The 25,017-nt window shown below is 36.9% G+C and overlaps 1 protein-coding gene across 3 annotated transcripts; it reads right to left on the bottom strand.

Annotated features, from left to right (window-relative positions):
• Window positions 1-6,799: 6,799 nt before the first annotated feature.
• On the bottom strand, window positions 6,800-24,926 carry LOC137748419 (callose synthase 1-like). 3 transcript variants are annotated; one of them, XM_068488562.2, is made up of 43 exons: window positions 24,744-24,926; window positions 24,019-24,249; window positions 23,548-23,648; window positions 23,049-23,170; window positions 22,860-22,953; window positions 22,652-22,762; window positions 22,457-22,573; window positions 22,279-22,371; window positions 22,091-22,182; window positions 21,741-21,867; window positions 21,112-21,249; window positions 20,932-21,008; window positions 20,758-20,851; window positions 20,302-20,424; window positions 20,091-20,208; window positions 19,457-19,791; window positions 19,226-19,278; window positions 19,063-19,123; window positions 17,319-17,400; window positions 17,195-17,244; window positions 17,010-17,096; window positions 16,053-16,193; window positions 15,859-15,953; window positions 15,662-15,749; window positions 15,422-15,582; window positions 15,203-15,326; window positions 15,015-15,112; window positions 14,776-14,908; window positions 14,401-14,552; window positions 13,563-13,672; window positions 13,358-13,483; window positions 13,185-13,253; window positions 12,893-13,082; window positions 12,246-12,405; window positions 11,910-12,029; window positions 11,061-11,179; window positions 10,830-10,913; window positions 9,315-9,427; window positions 8,966-9,195; window positions 8,089-8,883; window positions 7,946-7,996; window positions 7,295-7,480; window positions 6,800-7,191 (listed from the first exon to the last, which is right to left on the bottom strand). In XM_068488562.2, the coding sequence occupies exons 2-43, from the start codon at window positions 24,203-24,205 to the stop codon at window positions 6,940-6,942; spliced, it is 5,859 nt and encodes a 1,952-aa protein (XP_068344663.1). In that variant the 5' UTR covers window positions 24,206-24,249; window positions 24,744-24,926; the 3' UTR covers window positions 6,800-6,939. The 3 variants fall into 3 exon arrangements, with proteins under 3 accessions (XP_068344663.1, XP_068344664.1, XP_088535695.1); XM_068488563.2 differs by having other exon boundaries at window positions 24,624-24,757; XM_088679569.1 differs by lacking the exon at window positions 24,744-24,926 and adding an exon at window positions 24,627-24,676.
• Window positions 24,927-25,017: the final 91 nt, after the last annotated feature.

Raw genomic sequence — 25,017 nt, 5'->3', positions numbered from 1 at the left:
ATAGTCTCAGTACCATTCAAAACACATTCTTCAAATTCAATCAATTTCAACCCTATCCCTTTGCTCCGAACAACAAATTCATCTTCGACGTCAATTCTATCAAAATTTCGTTGAAATCCTTGGAAGACTTTCACATTACTTTTTGCCTAAAGATTCAACTACATTGCCAGCACCTTCACCTAGATAAAGCCCATGTTCATCAAATGAAATTTTTTTTTTTAAAAAAAATTACAAACACAAATTGATGGTGTCTAAAATATACATCAAAAGGTCTGAAATTGTAAATTTAGGAAAAAATATACATTTGTTATAAATAGGTCAAAGTTAGAGAGTTAACCTTTACTAGTGACAGGAGTGAAGCAGGTGTAAAATATTACATTGTAACTGTAGCACAAGAGGATGACAAATAAAAGAGGTAGGAATAGATACTGATGTTATTGATCTTTCCCTTCTTACTCTGTCTGTGTATCTTAATAGTAGTCGGAGTGCTCTATTTATAAAGCATCTCCAGACAAACATTTTGAAATTTACAATACACATCTTTGAAAGTACGATCCTCATTTATCTCCCAAGTCAATATCATTTTGTATAGGCATTGAAAATCTATGTGGGCATTCATAACACTGCCAATGTTTTCAATACTGCATTCAACATTGCAAATGTTTTCAACACTGCATTCAACATTACCAATGTTTTCAACACTCCTCCTTGGATGCCCACATATCAACATTAGTTGCCTCGTTAAAACCTTGCTAGGAAAAACCCAATGGGAAAAAACCATAGCAAAGGAAAAAAAGTACAACTTTACTTGGATTGTTATGCTTATGTTGCCTCGTTAAAACCTTGATAGGAAAAACCCAGTGGGAAAAATCCTAAGCAAAGGAAAAACAATACAACATGCATGTATCATTGATGCTCCCCTGATTCCGCATTTTCCAAATTTAGCTGTTGGGTAAGTCGACGTAATCCGAAACTTTGCACTATCTTCTGAAATGTGCATTTTAGTAGAGATTTGGTGAACAAGTCTACCAGATTTTCATTGGAACGAATTTTTCTGACTTCAATAACTTTAGCCTTTCGAAGCTTATGTGCACTGCAAAACTTTGGAGATATGTGTTTAGTCTTATCACCCTTGATGAATCTTTTTTTCATTTAGGCAACACAGGTTGCATTATCTTTATGAATGACAGTTGGAGTGTCTGTCTTTGAAGTTAGACCACATGAATTCCGAATATGATGGATCATTGATCTTAACCAAGAACATTCACAACTTGCTTCATGTAAAGCAAGTATTTCTGAGTGATTTGAAGATGTAGCAACTAATGTTTGCTTTGTTGAGTGCCATGAGATTGTTGTATCTTCATTCTTGAACACATATCCAGTTTGTGAGCGGGCTTTATGCGGATTAGAGAGAAAACCAGCATTTGCATATCCAACAAAGACCTGGTCATTTGTGGATTTCTTTGAGTAAAAAAGACCCATGTCTATTGTCCCACGAAGGTATCACAATACATCTTTGACTCCCTTCCAATGACGAATTGTTGGAGCAGAGTTATACCTTGCTAACATTTTACTGAAGAAGCTATATTTGGTCTAGTACATTATGCTAAATACAATAAAGCACCTATTGCACTTAGATATGGTACTTCTAGACCAAGGACCATTTCATCATCTTCTTTTGGACGGAATGGATCTTTCTTAATGTCCAGAGAATGAACGACCATTGGTGTGTTGAGTGGATAAGCCTTGTCCATGCTAAATCACTTCGAGATTTTTTCAATGTAAGCTGATTGGTGGACCAAAACTCCACTAGCACAATGCTTGATCTGCAGGCCGACACAAAATTTTGTTTTTCCAAGGTCTTTCACTTCAAATTCACTTTTCAGATATTCAGCAGTTTTATTGAACTCTTGAAGGGTTCCAACTAGATTCATATCATCGACATATACTGCCACTATAGCAAATCCAGAGTTGGATTTCTTAATGAACACACAAGGGCAAATGACATTGTTAGTATACCTTTCTTTGATCAAATACTCACTGAGACGATTATACCACATTCGTCCAGATTGTTTTAGCCCATACAATGATCGCCTTAATTTGACTGAGAGCATACCTTAAGTCCTTCTGAGACTTTCATATATATGTCAGCATCTAATTCTCCATATAGATACGCGATGATGACATCTATAAGTTGCATGTCAAGTTTTTCTAAAATCACTAAACTTATTAAGTAACAGAACATAATTGCGTCTATTACAGGAGAGTATATCTCCTCATAATCAATTCCAGGTCTTGGTGAAAAACTTTGTGCAACGAGTCATGTGTTATATCTTGCAATCTCGTTTTTCTCATTACGTCTCCTTTTGAATACCTATTTGTAACCCACGGGGTTTACACCAGGCGGGGTTTGGACTACTGGTCTAAAAATATTTCGCCTTTCCAACGAATTTAATTATGCATGGATTGCATCTTTCCACTTAGGCCAATCTTGTCTTTGTTTGCATTCATCAACAGAGCGGGGCTCAATATCATCACTTAATATGATTTCAGTGGCTATCGCGAATACGAACATGTCGTCGATGATTATTTCATTCTGATCCCACAATTCATTAGTACATGCATAATTTATGGAGATTTCTTTGCTTTCATGTACCTTTGTTTCTTCAGGTACATATGTCTCATCAAGGACATTTTCTTTTTCTGAAAGTACAGAATCATGAATTGTGGATTTGTCATTCATTTTTTCTTCTTGAATGATCTCATTTAGATTTAGTTGTGCCCTTATCTTTCTCTTTTGAGGGGCTGAATCTTTTGAACCTGGAAGTCTACCACGCTTCAGGCGTGCACCAGATGAATCATTCGCTGCCACTTTATTTTGTCCAACAACGACATCAATTCTTGCAGGTGCATTTGCAGCTAGTATATGTGATTTTGTCACTTTCATATCATCATTAAATGCATCTGGCATTTGATTGACAATACTTTGAAGATGAACGATCATTTTCACTTCATTTTCACATTGAGTGCTACGTCGATCAAAATGAGATAAGGTGGGAACAACCCATGTTAGCTTTTTCCGTTCTTCTGGAACGGTCTTTTCTCCCCTTAATGATGGGAAGACTGTCTCATCAAAGTGACAATCAGCAAAACGAGCTGTAAACATATCATCTGTTAAGGGTTCCAAATATCTAATGATAGATGGTGAATCAAAACCTACGCAAATTCCCAGTCTGCTCTGAGGTCCCATTTTAGTTCGTTGTGGTAATGCAATAGGTACATAAACAGCACAACCAAAAACTCGTAAATGTGAAATGTTTGGCTAATGCCTAAACACGAGTTGTACTATGAGTATTGGTGGTTGGCTATAAGTCTTAATCGAACCAATGATGCAGCATGTAAGATGACATGTCCCCATGCAGAAACTGGCAATCTTGTTTTCATAAACAGAGTACAAGCTATTAACTGAATCTGCTTGATCAATGCTTCTGCTAAACCATTTTGAGCATGGACATGAGAAACAAGGTGTTCAACATCAATGCCCAATGTCAAGCAGCAATCATCAAAGGTTTGAGATGTAAATTCACCAACGTTATCAAGTCGGATTGACTTAATGGGGTAATCTGGAAACTGTGCTCACAACTTAATTATATGAGTAAGAAGTCTCGCAAAAGCTACATTCCGAGTAAATAAGAGACAAACATGTGACCATTGGGTAGATGCATTAACTAAAACCATAAAATATCGACATGGCCCATAGGATGGTTAAATAGGCCCACAAATATCCCCTTGAATTCTTTGCAGAAATGATGGGGATTCAGCATTAACCTTTAGTTGTGATGGTCTAATTACTAACTTCCATTGAGAACAAGTCTTGCAAGGGTTATCATTTGAGATAGTAATGTGTCTGCTCAATAATAGATGTCCATTAGAGTTTGTAATGATTCTACGCATCATGGTAGATCCTGGGCAACTCAGACGATCATGCCAAAGCCTGTAAACTTTTGAATCAATGAACTTCTGGTTCATGACAGTATGTGATTCAACTGTCTTTATGTATGTATAATACAATCCACTCATTAAACCACGCAACGTCTCCAATATACGCTTCTGGGTATCATTGGAGGTAATGTATAGATACTTCACATTTTCTGCACTTTTCATTTCAATGTGGTATCCATTTAAATGTATGTCTTTAAAACTTAACAAATTTCAAGTAGATCGAGTAGTGTACAACGTATTCTGTATGGTTAATATTGTTCCATTTGGTAATATAATTTGGGCTTTTCCTGAGCCTTCAATCACATCTAATTGCCCTGATATTGTTGTTACCTTTACTTTTGTAAGCATCAATCTTGAGAAATACTTTCGATCTCGAAGTATTGTATGCGTGGTTGCACTGTCTGTAAGACAAATATCTCTGTTATTTCTCATGTTTTGAGAATGACCATAGTTTTTATCCATGCTCTCTGAGTAAGGGAATCACAGTTAAAAGCAAGTTATAACAAGAAATTTAAATGTCACTTTTATTGAATATGAAATGCTAGTTTTGAACTACAAGTTCAGTACATCAAACATAAACGATTTAGTCGGACCGGTAAACTTCATTCCCCCTTTCCACAATGAAGTCTGAGACATCTAGGTGGGTTGTGTTCAACTGCTCTGATAAGTCACACACTAGATCAGATATATCCATTGGTTTAGCCTGGTCGAGAAAATTGGTCTCGACACCCTTCTCCTTGAGGGAGGCTTGATACAAATCCACCAGATGTTTTGGGTATGACAAGTACGCGCCCAGTGCCCATTGCCACCAGACCTATGGCAGACTCATTCAGAGTTTATGGGAGTATTGTTCATATAAGCTTTGCCTTTGTGGCGATTCATATTTTTGAAGCTTGGGCCTGAATTATGCCTTGGAACCTGGTTGTGAAACTGACACCATGATTCTTGCCTTTCTCGTTCCACCGTTATCGCCTATGGCCTGGCTTCGTTTATGATTATTGCCACCAGATGATGTGGTGTTCACTTTGAGGGAAACAACATTCACTTCTGGGAATGGTGTAGATCCAGTAGGTCGGGAATGATAATTTTTCAGTAGGAGCTCATTGTTTTGTTCAGCAACTAGGAGCACAGATATCAGCTGGTTATATTCAGTGAAACCTTGCGCTCTATACTGCTACTGCAGGAGCACGTTGGAGGCATGAAATGTGCTAAAAATCTTTTCCAGTATATCTTCCTCAGTGATGGTTTCCCCACAGAGTTTCATCTAGGAACTAATTCTGAACATCGCAGAATTGTACTCAGCCACTGACTTGAAATCCTGGATCCTTAGGTGAGTCCACTCATAATGAGCTCTTGGAAGAATCACCGTTTTCTGGTAATTGTATCTGTTTCTTAAGGTCTTTCAGAGGGCTAACGGATCTTCAACCGTTAGGTACTCGCTTTTTAGTCCTTCATCAAGGTGGCGACGGATAAAAATCATGGCATTCGCCCGATCTTGAAAAGATGCACTGTTCTCCTCCTTGATTGTTTCTGCAAGATTACATACCTACAGATGGATCTTCACATCCACTACCCAGGTAAGGTAGTTTTTCCCAGTAATGTCCAGGGCAACAAAATCAAGATTTGCCAAGTTCGTCATTTTCTTTTCTGAAAGAAAACTGAGATGTGTAAGAACTTGCAATAATATGTAATCTGGGGGATGTAGTGTTAGAACTTCTGGTTCTTACAAATTCTTTATTTTGATCTTCAGGACAAAATGATAAGCACTCGAAACTTCTGGCTCAAGATTTACATGATGAATTAGGAGAGCGATTGTACTGCACCATTCTTATAATCATAGGATGGACGATTATTCCGCACCATTCTAGTAGCAGGAAAATTGAAATACGTAGAGCAAGGTGGGCGATTATACCGCTCCACCTAAAATTGCAATAAATTAAGCAGCAGGCAAATTTAAATATGTAGGATAGGGTGGGCGATTATACCGCTCCGCCTAAAATTTGCAGTAAAATTAGATATGTAGTCCAAGATAGACGATGATACCACACCTTCTTGGATTGCAATAAGATTAAATTTGCAGTTCAAGATGGGCGATTGTACCACACCATCTTGGATTGTAGTAAAATTAACATAAATAAACACTGGGTTAGTAATCAAGATCTACACCAAACAAGAAATCAAATATATATATATATATATATAATTGTTAGGTTGAGAACTAAAAGTAAGTATGGTGCAAACAGCTTTTTGCGAGGGTATATCCAGCAGTTAAGGTAGAGGAAGAAGATGCAGTAAAATCCTTAGAGGAAACTTTTTTTTTTGTTCAGCAAAAAGGAATGATTTCTTTTGGCGAAGAGAAATGAGAAATGGTTATATTTAGAGAGTCATGCTGATAACGTGTTATAAATAGATCAAAGTTAGAGAGTTAACATTTACTGGTGACAGGAGCGAAGCAAGTGTAAAATATTACACTGTAACTATAGCACAAGAGGATGACGAGGTAGGAATAGATACAGATGTTATTGATCTTTCCTTTCTGAGGTAAGAATAGATACAGATGTTATTGATCTTTCTTTTCTTACTCTGTCTGTGTATCTTGATCGTAGTTGGAGTGCTCTATTTATAGAGCACCTCCAGACAAACATTTTGAAATTTACAATACACATCTTTGAAAGTACGATCCTCCTTTATCTCCCAAGTCAATATCATTTTGTATGAACATTGAAAATCTGTGTGGGCATTCATAATACTGCCAATGTTTTCAACACTACATTCAACATTGCCAATGTTTTCAACAACATTTACCTGTGTATTTCATTACATATATTCTAATGTTTCCAAGAAAACAAAATTACAGAGTCATCTATTTGAGCAAGCAATGGTGGTATATTTACATCGAGAGATAAATGAGGCCATCCCTTTGGAATCCGCATGCAACTATTCATTATTGTTGGAGGAGTGAGAGCCCTTCCTTTGTCCTCCAAGAATACGTGAGATCTGTAAACCTCTACTGAATGCTTGGTTGAAGAGCATTCGCGTCTGGAATTCGGAAACAAACGGAAACCAAGCGAAGAATGCAACCGGGGTAAAAAGAAGCAACCCAATGATTATTTCATAACCGCGAGCAAGTGTTTGAACTGATTCCCAAAACCCTGCTCGTTTAATTAGTGGCTTACAAGCTTGCGCAATCTGTAAGAAACAAAACAAAAAAACAATGGAATTACTCGAGGAAAACAGGAAAGAGTAAGTTTGCAAAATAACACACACAAACGGAGAAAAACAATTTACTGACCAAAAGCAATCCCCATCCAGTTGGCATGAAGGCAAGAATGCACACTACAACATCCCGAAGTGTCATATGAGGGACCACTATTAAGGTAATGAAGATAGCTAAAAATGTAATAAATATAAATCCCTTAACCAGTCGAAACAAAAGCTGATAGTCTGCACTTAATCGTCGCCTTCCAGCAGACACAGCCTGAAAAAGTTGAGCCAAACTGTCAAATAAAATCCAAGAGGCAGCAAATTTACTTTTCATTGTCATACTCATACATTTAGTCTGCCCAAACAAAACTGTTAGTAAAAACCAAGTAAATTTTTCCTCGCCTGCAAAATATGCAAGAAAAGAGTCAACGGGACTTTTCTCTGAAAGTACACGAAACGAAAGCAAACGTGTGAACCATTTTTCTGAAAATACACGAAAGAAAATATTTCCTTAACTTCTCAAAAGACAGATTTTGAATTTTCTAACCCAAAGCAAATGCAAAAGGCCTCAGTTTCTTCTCAGTGCAATAACAAAGAAAGCCTCTACGTGGTAAGTTATGCCCATAAAACAACTCATGATTGACATCATACAATGTTGCAATAAATATAAATCTATAAACAGAGAAATATGGCTCTGCTTCAAGATATATATTAGGAGTCCAGAAATTTTACTACGCACCTTCATCAGACACAAAACTAGAATGATCACGAGCCACGAAACACCGTATACCTGCATGTGCATTGAAAAGTAAATTAATACACCCGTATAATAAATAAAACAGTTATTTGGAATGCGTATAAAAAGGTCAAGAAATGATATACCAGGAAACTTTTGTTGTTTGTGATGTTAAGGTGATAAACTAGCCCATACTGGTAAATGAAAAAGCGCAATGCTAATAATATCTCAGCAACGATGCCACGTATCCCGGAGTACAGAAGGTGCTCATGTTCTTTTTCCCACCAGGATTCCCAGCTCTTGTCTGGTGATACACCGATCCCTCCATGATTGTTTATCCACTTTTTCCAATCTGTCCAGTCATCGACAATCTTTTGCCACTCAAACCCTGATGGATTGAAGAGGAAAGGAGCAAAAAGCCATGTTCCAACCATGAACCATATCTGTATTGTAATGAGAATATATACAACTCCACTTTTATATGAACGGCCAAATAGGTGGTATACCACAAGCAGAATCAATAACTCAATGCCCTTGACAAAGTGACTTCTAGAGTAGAGCCTGTAGTTATCAGCAAACTTGGCATGAAACACTACAAAGCTACGACCCGTTCCTCTGTATTCTGCACCTCCATGAAGCAAAGTCTTTCCATAATAGTGGGTCTTTGTACCAAGAGAAAATGTGAAAAACACCGGAGCCAATTGTAATTGCATCAATACAAAATCGCTAAGTGCAGTACGGAACCCCTTTTCCAAACCAATTTCCATAACCATAGGCAAGGCCATCAAAAATCCAATTTGCACAACAGACTGAGAAGCTAGAGCTACTTGAAGAGGTTTATTGTCTCGAATACCTCGCTGAGTACTCAACCCTTTTTCAAGTCCACTGAGAACAAGATAAAGGCGACCGTAGAGAAAAACATAGACCGTAAGCACAGTCAACTGTCAAACCAGAAACAAAACATTTGAGATAACGGGAAAGGATTATATTATAATTGAAGAAAAAGGTAGACTGGGTACATACTAAAGTGCTGAAATAGAAACCAATTGTGGTGACGTAGCAGGATAGCATTCGGAAGAAATCAAATCGATGCCCAAGTCTATAGATGTCACGACTCAGTGTCTGTTCGCCATTCCCATTAGCTATCTTTGCCTCAAAAATTGAGATTTGGTTGAGGCCAACATCTCGTCCTTTACCTACTTGTATATATTCATGATGAGTGACACTGCCTTCACGTACTGTAGAATTGAAACCTGCAGACAACAAATATGTTAAATTGGTTCACTATCATTCTTGTTGGGGGGGGGGGGGGGGGGGGGGGGGGATGCGTTTGTGGGGGTTGGGGAAGTCTTAAACAAAGCCATTAGAATGCCTGCAAATATGTCCTCGCTTAAGTTGATGACTTTGGAAGCCTTGCTGACACCCCCTCTAGTCAGATGAAACAGTCGATCAAATACATCTGGATGACCATAGTGGAATCTAACTCTGAATGGGCAACAACAATTTTTGATTCAGCAGACTTCAACTAGATAAGAAAACATATGGTAACTGAAAAGTTGTGAATTGTGTGCCTGGAAAAGCATCAAGAAAAGCACAACAAAAATAAACATCTAACATCATACACTGCGTTAACAATTCCATCTACATAACAAAATCAAGCTCTATCTGTCCCTGATCTTTTGATCAATTTTTTGCGTACACTTATTCCAACAAATATTGGGATATGAGTTTAAAAGAGGAACAAGAATTAGTAATCGATCATTAATTAAACATAAGTTTCTCATGTTTCCTTTATATTTAGTAACTTGGTTGTTGAAGATAAGATGAGGGAGAATCGGTTAAGGTGGTTTGTACATGTGAAACGAAGACCTACAAACGCTCCGTTTACGAAATAGAGGCTCAGGGCCAAAGGGGTAGAGGAAGACTTGGAAAGAGACTCTAAGAAAAGACTTGGACTACTTGGATCTAACAGAAGACATGGCACAAAACCGAGCGCAATTGCAATCCATGATTTCATATAGCTGACCCCATTTAGTGGGATAAGGCTTTGTTGTTGTTGTTGTTGTTGTGGTTGTTCAAGCAAAGTAATTAATGTTACAATTGCACACATAAGATTCATTTTCTAAAATTCACCTAGTGTGTTGCCAGAAGTTTGGCGTACACATTCAGTAATACAGCCAATTTTGTGTGCGTTTGTGTGGTGGGGAGGGGGTCAGCAGGCCAATTCCTTATAAGCCCCCTAAGGCTTTTTAGCTTTCCGATGTGACTTCACATTCTCACACACCCCCTCATGTGCACAGAAATTTCTAGCCTAACATGTAATCAATTTTAATTGGGTGACATGGAGCACGTGGGACCATTGGGCTTCGTACGTGGAGAAACTTGGGTTTGATAACACAAGGGAAGTTGAGGTCCAAAAAAAAACAATTGGCAATGTGGGGAATATCACAATTTCTTTCAAGCCCATGCAAGGCTTCGTAACTTTACAATGTGGGATATTCTTCACATCCTCACATATTTTAACCAGCTGAGAGGGGATCATATTTAACAAAAACAATATAGCATGAATGATCATGAAAGAAAAAAATTTGTTTTACTTTTGACTGAAAATAAACATGACCATTCCTAACAAACCAAAAGAGTAAACAAATATCATCCGCCACCTCATACAAATGAACTAATATGAACTAAATGAATGTTGGATATGAAAAACATGCAATCTGCATAAAATCACAGTCAGTATGAGACTTGCGTTGAACAAACAAGAAACACATTATGACAGCTAAATCTCATTTTGGATGCAAATTGCAAAATAAAATAAACATATTTTCGAATAGTATACCAGAAGTTTTGCAAAAGGAAAATAATCCAAATTCAAGACTCTTACCTCAGAGGATTAGCCAGCAATCTCTGCCCGATAGTTACAAAACTAGTCTCTTGATTCGACATAAACCATGCAAGAGATGAAACACTGCAAAATTAACAGAAGATATGATAAGCCACAAGCACGCTCACCAAAGAACAAATATCTATGGAGTCTTAATTACTATTTGCACTGGAAATCCAGTCTTAATTACTATTTGCACTGGAAATCCAGCTTCAGAGCAACAACATATACCTTCCAGTGAAAATATGCTCCCTAAGTCCAAGTATTGTCGGGAATCTAACACCATCATGCTTCACAAGAAATTCTTGCAGTAAGTTCCTCATTTTGAATGCTTCTTCCAAGTAATTATCCTGTTGAATAGATACAACAATGTCGTTAGCCTAGGAGACTGAGTTTCCAACTTTCCAAGAAGTACAAGCAGACAGAATTCATACCTATACAGTAAGCGATGTCAAAACCCTATTTTAGTGTGGCGGTCCTATCTCATATCAAATTTTCTTTCCCGAAAAAATCCAAGTCACTTCACACAAAGTAGTGCTAGCTACTCTAAATGTGAGGATTAATAACAGGTAAAAGAATCTTGAAAACACTTACAATGTCCAAGTCCCTGCAATGGCATAGTTCATCCACCTCGTTTTCTGGGTTACGTTTGAGGGTTTTGAACCCTGGACCTAGCCTAGTCCTACCCGTCACCCTCCCAACCCTCAGCATTGGGTTAAACCAAGTGACTTTATTCATCCACATCTTTCATTGTCCCTTCCTCTCTATGGCCCCACCAGGCCACCATGCCTACTCTCCTTTATGTTAACTAATAGTATACACATTCTCTCAGGCACACACAAAGTGTTAGCATACTTAGCCTAATTAAACAAGATTAACTCAACTATAGGAGGGTTGACTTAAGAAGTTAAGATTGATATAACATTCTAGAAAAGTCTGATTTAATGTAATTTGTACTTTACATTTTCTGATCCCTTTCACAGCTAACCCTCCATATTGGAGAAGTATCGTTCACTTAAACCCTTCTTGTTCTCTATTTGTCAGCACAAAGCATGTACATATGATCTTTTGTGTGTGTACCTGATTCATATCTATTGTCTGCAAGCCTTCCCCACGTGTGAAAATGATGGCATGGTTTTGATTTTCTGGCTTTCCCTCTCCCAAAATTGCAGGTCCAGGAAGCTTTATCCGATAAATATCCTGTAAAATAAGGTTTAGACAATCCATTATAAAGCATCGTCCATGTACAGAAGATGTGTTGCAATGTTAGAGTTGCCTATTGTTGGATTTCCATAAAACAACAAACACTAGAAGCATGAATCTCTTACAGGTCTATGAAGCTCAGCCACAGAGGTCTCAAATTTCCATATAAAAGTACTGCCACTATCCAGTACTGAACGTTATTCAAATTATTACCTGATCCAACCTTTGAACTGGATCAGAAGAATCAACTGACTTAGTTGGAGGAGCCGCCTTTACAAGAGCCGAATAGTAGACCTTCCAAACGTTCTTTTTGGATTTATCCTCACTCGTTTTCTCTACCTCATCAATGTAAGCTACTCGAAGAGATGGATAACTGCAACAAGGAAAATAAAGCAATATAAACATGACTGCTTCTATAAGCAACAAAACTTTGAGTTCATGACAAAGAGTGTATTTAACTTAAAATTAAAACACAACATTGTTTTTCCTATTCAATTAGGAGGAGCAAAAGTTGGACCTGAAGAGGTTAATCATTTAGTAACTGCTGGAACTTTTGGAACCAATAGTAACCAACAGTAACCAACAAATTTTATCAAATAACGGGATACAAATAGGTTTTTTGTTTTTTTTTTTTTTTTTTTTGGGTTATATTAATTATGCGTCCACTTACCATTTTAACCTCAAATAATATTTTTCCTGAAAAATTGTTAGGACCTTCTTTTTTAATTTGTGATCTATTTAAAGCTTTGCCTTGGTTAATATAACTACCAAGCACAAGCTTGCTTAATCTATTATACTGCACTATTAATATACATTTCACAGACAGAAAAAACTATTTAACTAGATACTAAGGAACATACGTTGCCATAAGTTTCAAAATGTCTTTGGAACGAGCATCCCCAGATCGCTTGTGAATTCCATATTGTTGGCATGACACAACATATGAGAATTTCATATCGACCACCGCCTGGCATTGTGCCAAAAGTGACCCTTCTGCTTTTGAGTCTTCCTCAATAGTTGATTCAGCAGCCTTATAGCCAGCCAGTAGCTCTAATAATGAGGAAAATTGAAATCAGCATTCCGAAACTTAACTGTACAAGAGATATGGTAATTGGTAATTAAAGATATACAATACCAACAAAGCTCGATTACCATTATCTTTTGCCATATCCAGGAAGGCCTGAAGTTCCAAAGCTTTCCGGTAATACATCATACCTCGTACTTTAATTGAGAGAATAGGAGAAGACAACTCAAATCATACATAAGTAAATTAACACATCGATCAAGTTTTAAAGAGAGGGAGAGAGATCTGCATCTGCTTATACCAGTTTTTGTCAATGTTTGGCCTCGATAGGATGCCCATAGACGGAGTTTCTCTTCCAATTCATCGTTTGCTCTGAGTTCTTCCTCATTTTCACACTTGACCCGCTCAAGAAAGTTAGTCCATTCATCTGTAATCAATCATGGATTTATAAATACAAAAAAAATAGTTCAGACAAAATGCAAAACAATAAACAGAAAACAACTGACCTGGAAAGATCTTCTGCAAGTAAAAGAGGATAGAGACACCATCTTCATTCTGCCTTTCCAGATGATTTACGGAGAAAAGAACTTCTTCTGAATGGTATGGTGTCAAAACCCTATGGAGTAATCAAAACCATGTCAGGCAAAATATAGCTATCAAAATAATTTACTCCCCAAAAAGGATAGATACACCTGCCATACTATTTTCTACAACTTATTGTTATTATGAAGTGGTTCAGGTTGAAACAAAAGATATCTCCCGAACTTATAGATTATTTCACTTGAAAGATTATATGCAATTGTGTAAGATGAAAATCTATTGGGCATTGTTTATTCTGATTAACTAACAGTATTTTATTACACATATATCTTAGTGCATACATGGTCATTGGAGTTCAATTTGGTAATTTTGTGTACCACCTAGCAATTTATGTGAAACTAAGTATTGTGTGCATACATGGCCGTCTTAGTGCTAACTTTTGTGTTACTCCACCTTGCAATTTACATGAAAGTAATGTGAAGATGTGTTAAGTACAGTTCAATATCGTAATTTCCATTCTTGTCTCAACACTCAACAGTGACACAATGGTGTAGTGAAGATGCTAAATTTATGAATTGTCTACGCTTCCACAAATGGTTTAGTTGTTCAGACTGGTTTAGTACAAAAAGTTATCCACTTCGTATCCTGTGTCAACACCTGGCTAATAATCACAGCCTCAGCTTGAGAAATGATAAAGAAAAATTATCCTATGTCCAAGGGCATGACAGTAAATGACACTACTGGTCACCTGTAAAAGTAAAAATGAAATAACAATTAAGAAAGTCTAAATTGAAGAGAACATACGAGAAGGAAAGCATATTTCGAACTTTAGGTGCGGGAGGCATGTCCATAAACAACGAGTTGGAAAAGAAAGAAATGCGCCTTCTTGCTTCCAAGTTGGATGGGACATCCATAGCAGACTCTTTCTCTGTAAGTAATAGATGTAGCCTTCTGATCTGCAAAAGATAATGGACTCAATTATGAGGAGAGGGAAAATATATGAATATAAGAAGATATGAACAATAAATTTTCGGACTAAGAAACGAGATAGGAAAGGCCTGCACTAGAAGGGGTCGTCCTCTAAACATAAATAGCATTAATATTCTGGGTGACGGCAAGATGCCTGCAGCTAATCCTATAAACAGCACTGAAATCAAAATATTCTTAAGGAAACATTACCTTTTCTTTCCGATCTGCTGTTTTTGTGGACACTTGGACTGGGAAATTCAGTTCACCGAAATATGTATCCCGTTGATCAAGGGGTGTCATTCCCTCATCTTTTCCATATGATCCATGACTTGAATCTAGCAAGCTGCATTAAAAAAAAAATATATATATATATATATAGATAAAGGAAAAATTAAGGGAAACATCAAATTTTTTTACATATTTGAGAAATTGGGATCAAAGTCATTTACTTGGGAATTTCATCCTCCATTATGTCTCTTGTCACAACCTCTAACATGTTAAGCAAGACAATTACGACCTGGTCCTTGTCCTCCTGTTTGTTTTCCATCTGTATTCATCAGAAAGAGATGGTTGGGACTAGCTACTACCTTGATTCATCAACATATATATGTGAAAGTTTATTGTCAAAGAAGAATACCAGATATTCAATTAACTTAACAAATTGTTCATGGAGACTTGGAAGAGCACTCATATTGAATTCTGTTGTCAGATTTCCCTTGTCAATACGATCGTCAACTATGGTGAAGATATCACTTATAACCCTGGGCAAAGGAAACATCAGGAAGATAACAAAATCTGGCAGATAAAGTTACCTTTTCTATTATTTCAGTTCTAATTCAAGTAAAATTGTACTCACTTCTTTTCACGAGCTCCACTGACCAAAGAGTTAATAATACTTTTAAAAGAGAGATAGCATTCGCGAATAGCACAGCGCATATAATTGTCAGTACTCATTCTCTTTTTCAGCTCACGGTCTTTATCTTTGCTGTCTTTTGCCATGTCCAGTGCTATTGGGATCTATAAAATTAGTGCAAAGTGAGTACATTTATTGGTCTTGCTAAGACTAACGGAAAAAAATATTCATAATAAGACAGACCTTGCTAGCAAGCAGAAAAGGAGGCCACTGGATGAGGTCTGCTAAATCTGGGTCAGCCCCATATGGGACGAGCAGCAAGTTCATTTCCCTGCAAAACAAAAACAAGTACTCTAACTTCAACTGTTTTATCCAAAGCGTAAAACATTGGAAAGCAACATTCATTCCAAACTAAAGAACGCAGTTCCTTGCATGTTTACCTATCATTTATCAGATCCTCTTCTCTGAAACTGCTAATTATTTCATTCCACATCTGTGCAAACTTTGCTGCTTCCTTCTCTTTACTAGATGGGGTCTGAAACAAGCAGCCAAGATACAATGACACAATTCTTCTTTCAGAGCTTAACAGAGAAAGGTACCAATTTCTGTATTGAAGGCAGAACAGTGATCAAACCTTATCAAACTTGCGAGAGAACGTGGCTTTTAGTATTCCCTTCTTTTTAGTCTGCTCAATCCTTTCCACTGGAATCAAAAAATTATTAAAAGCACCCGGCAGTGATTCAAATCGAGATCGCAACATTCCCAGTGTTCGAATCTGAAAGAAAGAAACATCTGGTAAGGTTTTTTAAGTTCCAAAAACCTACAATTAGTGCAAGAAAAAACACATGAAGCAGATGACCATATTGTACTTCTTAGTCTAGAATTTCTAGACAATAACTTCATGGTAAATTCAATGTAGCAAATAAATTGTGAGAGGAATAAACTCTTTCGTGCTTTTAACCATGTTCCAGAGAAGGAACACAAGTTTTCCTTTGGAAAAAGGGATCGCTCATGGAGCCAACTCTGCTTTGTAGCTCAACAATTTGAATCATCTACTGTAGATCTATAAATACAGGTATATAGGTATATGCGGGGACTTCAACAATAAAAGAGCCACTCTTCAATGAAAAAATAAACAAAATCTGAAGGTTTGACTTGTCGTCACAACAAGAAAAAGAGAAAAAAGAACTACCAAGTACGAGAAATGCTATTGAAAACACTGCTGGTATTGACTAACTGAGGATCACACTCCCTATTTTGCAGAAAGCCAAGTTTTCTCGCAGTCAAACGGCAAGAACCTCACAGTGTCTATTAATATATCTCCAATTTTTATCCTAAGAAATCATACTGGGAAAAGATAAAAGTTAAAATAAACCCAATGGAGGCATTGAGAGTCCATTGTAGATTCACCATGACTCGATAGCAAGTCATTCTAACAATCCGGGTTCCTTTTACTTTTCAAATAAAATCCCCCAAAGTGATAAATAAAGATGGTTGGGCAATGGAAGACTGGACTTATTGAGCTTCATCGATTCAACATAAAAACAAACATAAGGAATATGATTTATAGAGAAAATAAAACTCCACAAACCTCTCCAAGACGGCGAAATGCACCATATATACCCCCGAATATTGTTGAAAATATGGCATACCAAATTTGAGTATCCATAAAGTATACCTACAGAGAAGAATTAAAATAACTTCTTGTTTAGTAAAATGAACACAACAAAGTGGATGATAGACACTGATGTAAAAATGTGATAAAGATTAACATACAAGAACAATGGGAGCCCATAGCGCAATCACCACACCAATGTTATTCTTAGCTGAAAAGGTTCAAATAATGACATCATAAACCATCTGAATAATACAAGGAAGTTTATTTGACTCGTGCATTTACCTTGAGGGAAGAACTCATGCCATTGGTAGGTCCTTATGTGAACCCTCATGATATCTTTAGTTGGTTTTACAAGAGGCCTAATCTGTAACAAAGAAAAATAAATGACATTATTCAATCAATTTTGCGCCAATTTTTTTTTCTCAGGGGAAACAAATTTATTAACAGATAATAAAAATACAAAAACTCAAAAGGAGTTGACCATGAACCAAAATATACAACTTATCACACAAGAAAGACATCTACAAAAGCCTCAACCAAGATTATCCTATAGCTGCCTTCTTATCTAGCCAAATAGTGGAAGAGAATGATCCCTGAATTATGAAGAAATGGTTTCCCAAAGTGAAAACAGAAGCCTCACCCTCTCCCAAAGCTCTTCCACCCCCACCGCCCATCCAAATCGTCCACAATATAGCAATCCTGCATAAACCCCATAAAACTCCAGCCTTCTTTCCTCTCTAACAAAAACAGTAAGTCTTTCACCAACCAAGGAATGGCACACATTTGATATCATTACCCAACACACTTTAGCATCCCTGAATAATAAATGCCACAAACAGAGAGCTACTGGACAATGAAGAAAAAGATGTTCTAATATACTACACGAACTTCGAGATAGACAACAATTAAGTCTCCTTTTTTTAAGCAACTCACATGTATTAACTCTTCTGTGAGTAGGGATGGGCAAGGTACACCATGGATACTCCATCATCACCATCACCACCCCAATTAACACTACTCGTCACCACTCATCATGATTGGCACATAACTAACAACTAACGGGTACCCATGTAGGCGAAATGGGCACCCCAACCCAAATCGCACAATACTTGTGAGCCACTAGCCATCCCAAAATCTTCACCTCAGGAGGAACATTTACTTCCCAAATCTCCCTAGCTGGATTAAAGCCTGGTAGATGAAAAGTATCAACTAAAAATCTGAACAATGACATGCAGGAGGACTTGCCTGAGGATTCCAGCCATCAACACCTCAAATCCTCTCTGACTACATACAAACGAACTTTCTACAATGGTAGGCAAGGCTGATAATTGGTCTACCTCAACTTTATTTAAATTCCTCTGAATTCAAAATCCTAACTCCCCGAAGAAAAAGAAATAAATACAAGCCTGGCACTGACTATGCTATGAAATCTGGATAACCTTAAAACCCGCAGAAAAGTGACTTCAAGGGCTGTTCTCCCAGCAACAAATCCTCCCAGAATCTAACACTTTCCTCTTGCCCACCACCAATCTAACATTTGTCTTTATCTTTTACACAACACTACGACAAGAATACTGAAGCATTTTCAAACAGGCTGCTATTTTCCAAACGTAGTAGATAAAACTCAAATTAGACAAATGATTACGTATAATAAAATCTGTGGCAACATAATAAGTATGACAACATCATAAGTTTATTATGCATTTTTCTAGTTCATCAGTATTCTGATACCCAAATAGACTTTAAATCCTTCCCTCAAGAATTATGGCGAAGGTTGAGGAGGTGATTTATTGTTAAGGGACAGAAAATAAAGTTACATTTGTGCCCCCTCGATTACCTAAATAAACAAATAAGTCATTAATTATTTGTAAAGAATCAATGTTATGTCACCAGAGTAAAAATTAAATATACATAGACATAAGGTATGCAAAACATGAGGGAAAAAATGTATACAAACATTTATCACAAACTTATTTAAAGTGGCATGCAGATGCTTGTGAAAGTTGAAGATGGACTAAAATAATACCTCTACATAGTAACTGAAGGCTAATTTCGACACAAGCAGGAGAACCCAAAAAAGGGTATACCTATAAACAAAAGCAGTCAGTAACAATGGGAGATAAATATCTAGCCCAAGCCATCCAATAGAAAGAAAAGATAAATCAACATCCGTATGCTTAGTTGCTTACTTGAAAAGAGAAACTGAGCTTTCATGCATTCCCCTTCCAACATAAAGCCGAGTCTGCAAGATATCAAATGATGTATTAGACCGAGGCAATATGCTGAAGAAGCAATAAGAGAACAAAAACTAAATGGCTGGGAAATGATCAATTGAGGTATCATATCCAGAAGCAAGTGGTTATTGCTTCAGTCCCCACAAAGTGATTTATAGAAATTTTCTTACAAGGTCCATCTCATACCTGAGACCACCACATCATGAGCATCACAAGCCTTATGTTTGACCTTTCAAGAAACCGGCGAATGAATGGGAACATAAACAACAATCCAGAGAGCATGTTTGGAGATAAGTAGATGACAACAGCCAAAATGAACAAGGAATTTGAACTTGGACCATTGCCAAACCAACTTTTGATGGTCCGTGCAAATCCGGAAGGATCTTTCCAACTATAGGCGTAAGTCACTGGTAAAACAATGACCCATGCTGCAGCCGAAACAGCCTTCAAGACATATCTTAGCTTGACAAAGAATGACATGCTTTGCCTAGCTTTCCAGCTCAAAATTAAATCAAGAACAGCTGTAAAAGAAAATGAAAAGATGAAAGAACGGTTAATTATAAAATTTAGAAGGTCCTTGAACGAGTCTTGTGCAACTCCAAATTCCAAAATCAAGTTTGTATGGTGTTTTATTTGTTCTTTTTCTTTGCTTTTGTGGTTTTCCTGCTGGACTAAGTCACACGGTTCTTCCATCTTGGATTTTGCACGTGTAAGTTATTTTATGTTATTGCTTTAAATTATTTGGATGTTAATTGTTTGATAAACTAAATAAAAATAATAAACCAACAATAGCAATAGTAAGTCACATGATTTTATTTACCATGTGCAAGCTTCAATATGGCAGCAGTTACGAAGATACTCAGCACTTTCTTAAAGACATCACCCTCAAACATGGAACCTAAGTCCCCCGACCCATTCCAAGCAACAATGATCATTGCCTAAAGAAAATTATTATTTTTCACATAAGTCCTAAGATTAAATAGACATAAACATAGGAGAGAAAATAAGTGATAAAAAAAAAAAAAAAAAACCTGTAAACTCAGTATATAAAAGCTCCACATCCTATCAAAGCTTCTGAAAATGTGCCAAAACGAGCGTATTTCAACAAAGTTGACTTTGCCAATCCATCGATCCCCAGTGTATGGTTTCTTTCTCTGAAATCATAAATTTCCAAAATAAAGAAAAACATTTAAACCAAAGAATACGATGAGAAAGAAAATAGATTTAGTAATTTTAAGGAAAACTTTTTTTGACCTGATTAATCTGATTCCCGCTTAAAACATTTACAAAAGTGGAAGCTTTTAAATTTTCCTATAGAGACTAACTAAATTTTAAAATATCGTTATAACAGATACCTATGATTAAATTGCTACAGTTGACAACTGAGATTTCCTTGGTTTCAGTAGTGATATACTGAAATCATGGATGATCAACAACGAGAGAATGAAAAAGAATATTTTATATCCACAACCACAATTACCGCTTACCTCATCTTTGTCAACTTGAATATCGTCGATAGGCTGGCAAAAGAAATCAGCATCTGCACGCATAGGCCAGCCTAGCTTAAAACAATCAACTGACCTACAATTTCATACCAAAATGTTTTAGTAATGTACAGTCTTTCATTGGACAAAGCAACATAAACAAAGAAAAGCATGTACCAAAAATATTCATTCAAATCGTCGTAATTTCTCCATTGGGAATGCTTTGATTTTCCTCCTTTGCTCCTTTTAGCCTCCTGTAAAGAACAAGCAAAAAAATTAGCGAACTATGACTCAATAAGATGTCAAAAGGGCAGCTAGAAATTCTAGTGAATCAAATAAAGGTAGCAGAAGCAACACCTTTGCTATTGTATCATATATTGGAGTGACTACTTTCGACAAAAAGGCCTCATCCTCTCCACCATAGGCTGGCTTTATGTGCTCACCTGTCATTGGACTAACACTCCCAGCTAGCATTCCATACAATTCAAATGCCATCTGCAAAGTGTAAAGTACAACTGCTAAATATAACATAGGCTTTATCCCCAGTATTAGGGCTTGATTCAGGAATGATAATGATTACATGGTAAGAATAATTTTAACTTATGCAATACATATAACTACAAAACATGAAATTGTCAAATGTTTCCTGTAAAATAACTTTGATCCTGAAAATTTATCATTTTAGACTCATTAGTATATAATAACCTTGTGATTTCTTAAGAAATTGTTTAACAGAAACACTGAGCAGATAAGATAAAGTTTAAGAACTTAGAGTAACTTACTAACTTGCCTCTCTAATTACATATATCGTAAAAATGGCATAATTCACTGACCTACAGACAGATTACATAGCTTCAAGAGGTTTATCACCCTTCCAATTGAAAAAGAATGTTATACTTCGTAAGAAATACAATGTGTAAAGTATAAGCTTTTTAAATTGCATTGCAGGAAGATAAAGCAAGGTAACAAGACATATTAAAGTGTACATGATGATAAATATAGCAAAGGCATTCTGGCATGAATCTCAAATTTGCAGCTTCTCCCCATATAAGAAGATATAAACCCATGTATAGCAACTTTCGTTGCTGTACTTCCTGCTGAATAGTTGGCAACCTGCCAGTTAAAAGCAGTGTTTGTGTGTTAATAGAATGGAACAAAAGGAAAGAAGAACATCACAATATTGCTTTGAATTACTATAAGCACTGAGTAAACAAAGCAAGTTTAATGCCGCTTATAGAAGACTATCACAGTATAACTAATCCACTTAACATTTCTAAGAACAGATCGGTATTATACTAAATTATTAAATTACTATGTTTTAAATAGGATTCCTCACCACAGGCTACTTTTCCGATCCAGGTATTTACACCACTTTTTGTAATTTTTGAAAAGCTTCTTCATCACATCCGTTAAAGCTCGATCATCCAACTATAAAAAAAAAGATTTGGCATATAAAGTAAGGTAAGAAGGGATGGAAACAAGTTCAGAAAGTGGAAATATAAAGCAACTGAGAAGGGTGAAGACCTTGGGCTGTTGATCAGGCTTGGGCAATTGCCGTATGTGGACATTAGCAACCAGCAGAATCAAGTGTTCCCTTTGATTTGCCACATTATCTTTCTGCACATTAATGAGCAGAGCATAGCTGCTGATGAAAGACGAAAAACTCAGTAATTTATGACATTCAGTTTGGTTAGTCACGCACCTGAAAACCAAACATGGCCTGAAGCCAGTCTAGAATATCTTCATCTACTTTCTTCTTGTGGCCCTGTGGCCATGGAAGACCCCTGGTGTTCCGGAGTGCAGAAACAGTAGCATGAATCTGTCAACAAGAGGCAATGTTTTACCTGTAGTCTAATGAAATTAAAAAAAAAATCGCACTACATGAACAGGTTGAAACCTCAGGATATCTCATGATCGCCTGATTTTGACTATCAGGATCAAGAGGAAGGATATTGTAAGGTACATATATCTGCTGTTTTTCTTCAACCTCGGTATGAGCTTCCAAAATCTACAGTACCAAAAATACAGATATTCTTACAACGAAGGAAACAAATAAAAAAGATTAGTATTGCACAAAATTTGCTGGTCAAAAAATTATATTTCACCTCCTCAGCTACTTCAACAGCCTCCGTCTGATTGACAGCCTTCAAAACCTCAAATAAAACAGCGGCAGTTTGGTATGCTTTTGTAAGTTGTGCCCTGTGTAAGGAAAAAGAAGCTTAAGAACCTAAAGTAAAACAACGTAGTAACTCTTCAATCAAACAAATAACATGTCTACACTCCTAGAGACAGACCGATCTGCTTTATCAGCAGCATGCTGCAAAGCTTGAATGTATTTTTTGTAGTAATCTCGATAAAAACTCTGCATTTCCCGAGCATCACTCTTTGCCCTTCCTGCCAGTGTTGTTTCATTTTCCTGAAAAGAATGAAATGACAAGAGTAATATCTCTGCTCAATGCCAAATATGAAATAGCTATCCTTGGAAAAAAAATTAGAAAATGGATATTTTCCAAGAAACTATTAACTTCTTTCAGAAGAAACCTACTTATTCCTTAACATGTCCGATGTGGACTTTGAACTTCCAGTCCTCATATTATTTTTCAATTTCTTTTTTAGAATAATCTACCGTTTATGATTTATACGTCATTTCTTCTTCTTTTTTAAACTCTACTTACTTATTTACGAATCATTTCTATCTTTATGCCTATTTGTTTATTGCTAATGCTATTGGATGACCATTATGTGTCTGAAAACACGGAGTTGTTGGAAATACCAAGGGAAATTAAAGCTTACCCTTTCTAGACGCTGAAGAAGTGCAGTTTTAAACTGGCGAACACCACGTCCACTAGATGTGGGATCTAGTCTGTGAGCTTTCTCAAAGGCATAAAACCGACCTAATTCCAACATAGACGTTAGCATGGATTGGATTCCTATACATATAATAAAGTACATACAAAATCCATTGAATTTATTGAAAGATTGTCCAATCATGAAATTTTTGGAAACATAACCTGTCTTGTTAAGTACAATAAGGGGTAAATAGCAAAAACAAACTGAGAGTTCACGAGTGAGAAAAACAAGAGATGTATATAAGATAGTGTCAATTTAGACTACTAATTAGGTGGATCGTGATTTAAATGTGTAGTTCAAATTGACACTTTGGCCACATAATATGTCACATATCGAGCAAGATAACATTACCCTAAACACACAAATAGATAATAGAATACAAGCGTACGATGTGAGGAAACAAGTGCAACTCACATAGATAGGCAACTCTTGGATTCCTGGACTCAACTTCGTTTGCAACACGGAGAATAGGAGCAATCTCGAAGAGGGAAGAAGGCACCACCTCACTATCCAGCATGGTCTCTCCAAAGCTCCCAGCAGTCTGGGTGCGCAGAATCCGCCTCGGCGGCTGGCCGTCAAACCCTCCTCTTCTATACGCCATCTGTAGACTTTAAGCCCGAAGACCAATCAAACTAAGTTGTGTACCTGTTGATACCAATGACATATGCATATATCAGGAGAAGAGGGAAGTCCCATAATTCCGTAATCGCATAACGATCGGTGTGACTGGACCAAAATCTCAAGTGGGATGCCAAGTAAATATGGGGTCACGCAAGCAGAGAAATTTGGTCTTAAAAATTTCAAAAATCGCAATCAATGAAAACCACGAAGTAGGCTCAACCGAGTCTAATTCTAATCGAACAGTTTATGTTTTGAGTAAAGTTCCCTACTTCCCATTAAAAAAATCTCTAAACCCTCAAAAGAAAGTATTGAACATATATTCCAAGTCGTGTATTTACTCTTTAGCAGCAGCAAAACAGAATGAAATCGAAATACAAAAGATGAGAAATGAAACGAACCACCTTGCCCTTCCCCTTGCACAGTTGCGCTTGCCCTTGCCCTTGCGGGAGATAAGGAATGCTTACTAGACCAAAACAAGAAAACATACGAAGTAGAAAGATTTGATTTGATTTATTTACCTTTGTTCCAATTTCTACTTGTAGTTGAAAGCAACTGAGATTGTCTGGGCAGCCACAGAGACGGTCAGCATATGATATGATGGTGAGGGAGAAGCAAGTGTGTAACTTCTGGCAAGTTTCAGGAGGAAGGGGAAAGCAGAGCGAACAAGAAAGACGAAGAATGAAGAAAGAAGAAAGAAAAGCGCTTTTATTTTCAAGCAAGCAAAAATAAGCACATGCACTCTCTCTCCTCTCACACACGTAAGAGACTGAGACTGACACTGACACTTTAGAG

This window comes from Pyrus communis, chromosome 2 (genome assembly GCF_041283825.1).
Source record: "Pyrus communis isolate YQ-2024b chromosome 2, ASM4128382v1, whole genome shotgun sequence".
NCBI lineage: Eukaryota > Viridiplantae > Streptophyta > Magnoliopsida > Rosales > Rosaceae > Pyrus > Pyrus communis.
The sequence above is the reverse complement of the archived record's forward strand: the minus strand, read 5'-3'. Positions and strand labels throughout refer to the sequence as shown.

Coding starts and splice junctions, on each gene's coding strand:
- LOC137748419 (XM_068488562.2), bottom strand. CDS start 24,205: ATGGCGTATAGAAGAGGAGGGTTTGACGGCCAGCCGCCGAGGCGGATT. Junction 19,124..19,225: donor AGCTCAGTTTCTCTTTTCAA/GTAAGCAACTAA, acceptor TTTTGTTTATAG/GTATACCCTTTTTTGGGTTC. Junction 17,401..19,062: donor CCTTCAGTTACTATGTAGAG/GTATTATTTTAG, acceptor TCTTTGTTACAG/ATTAGGCCTCTTGTAAAACC.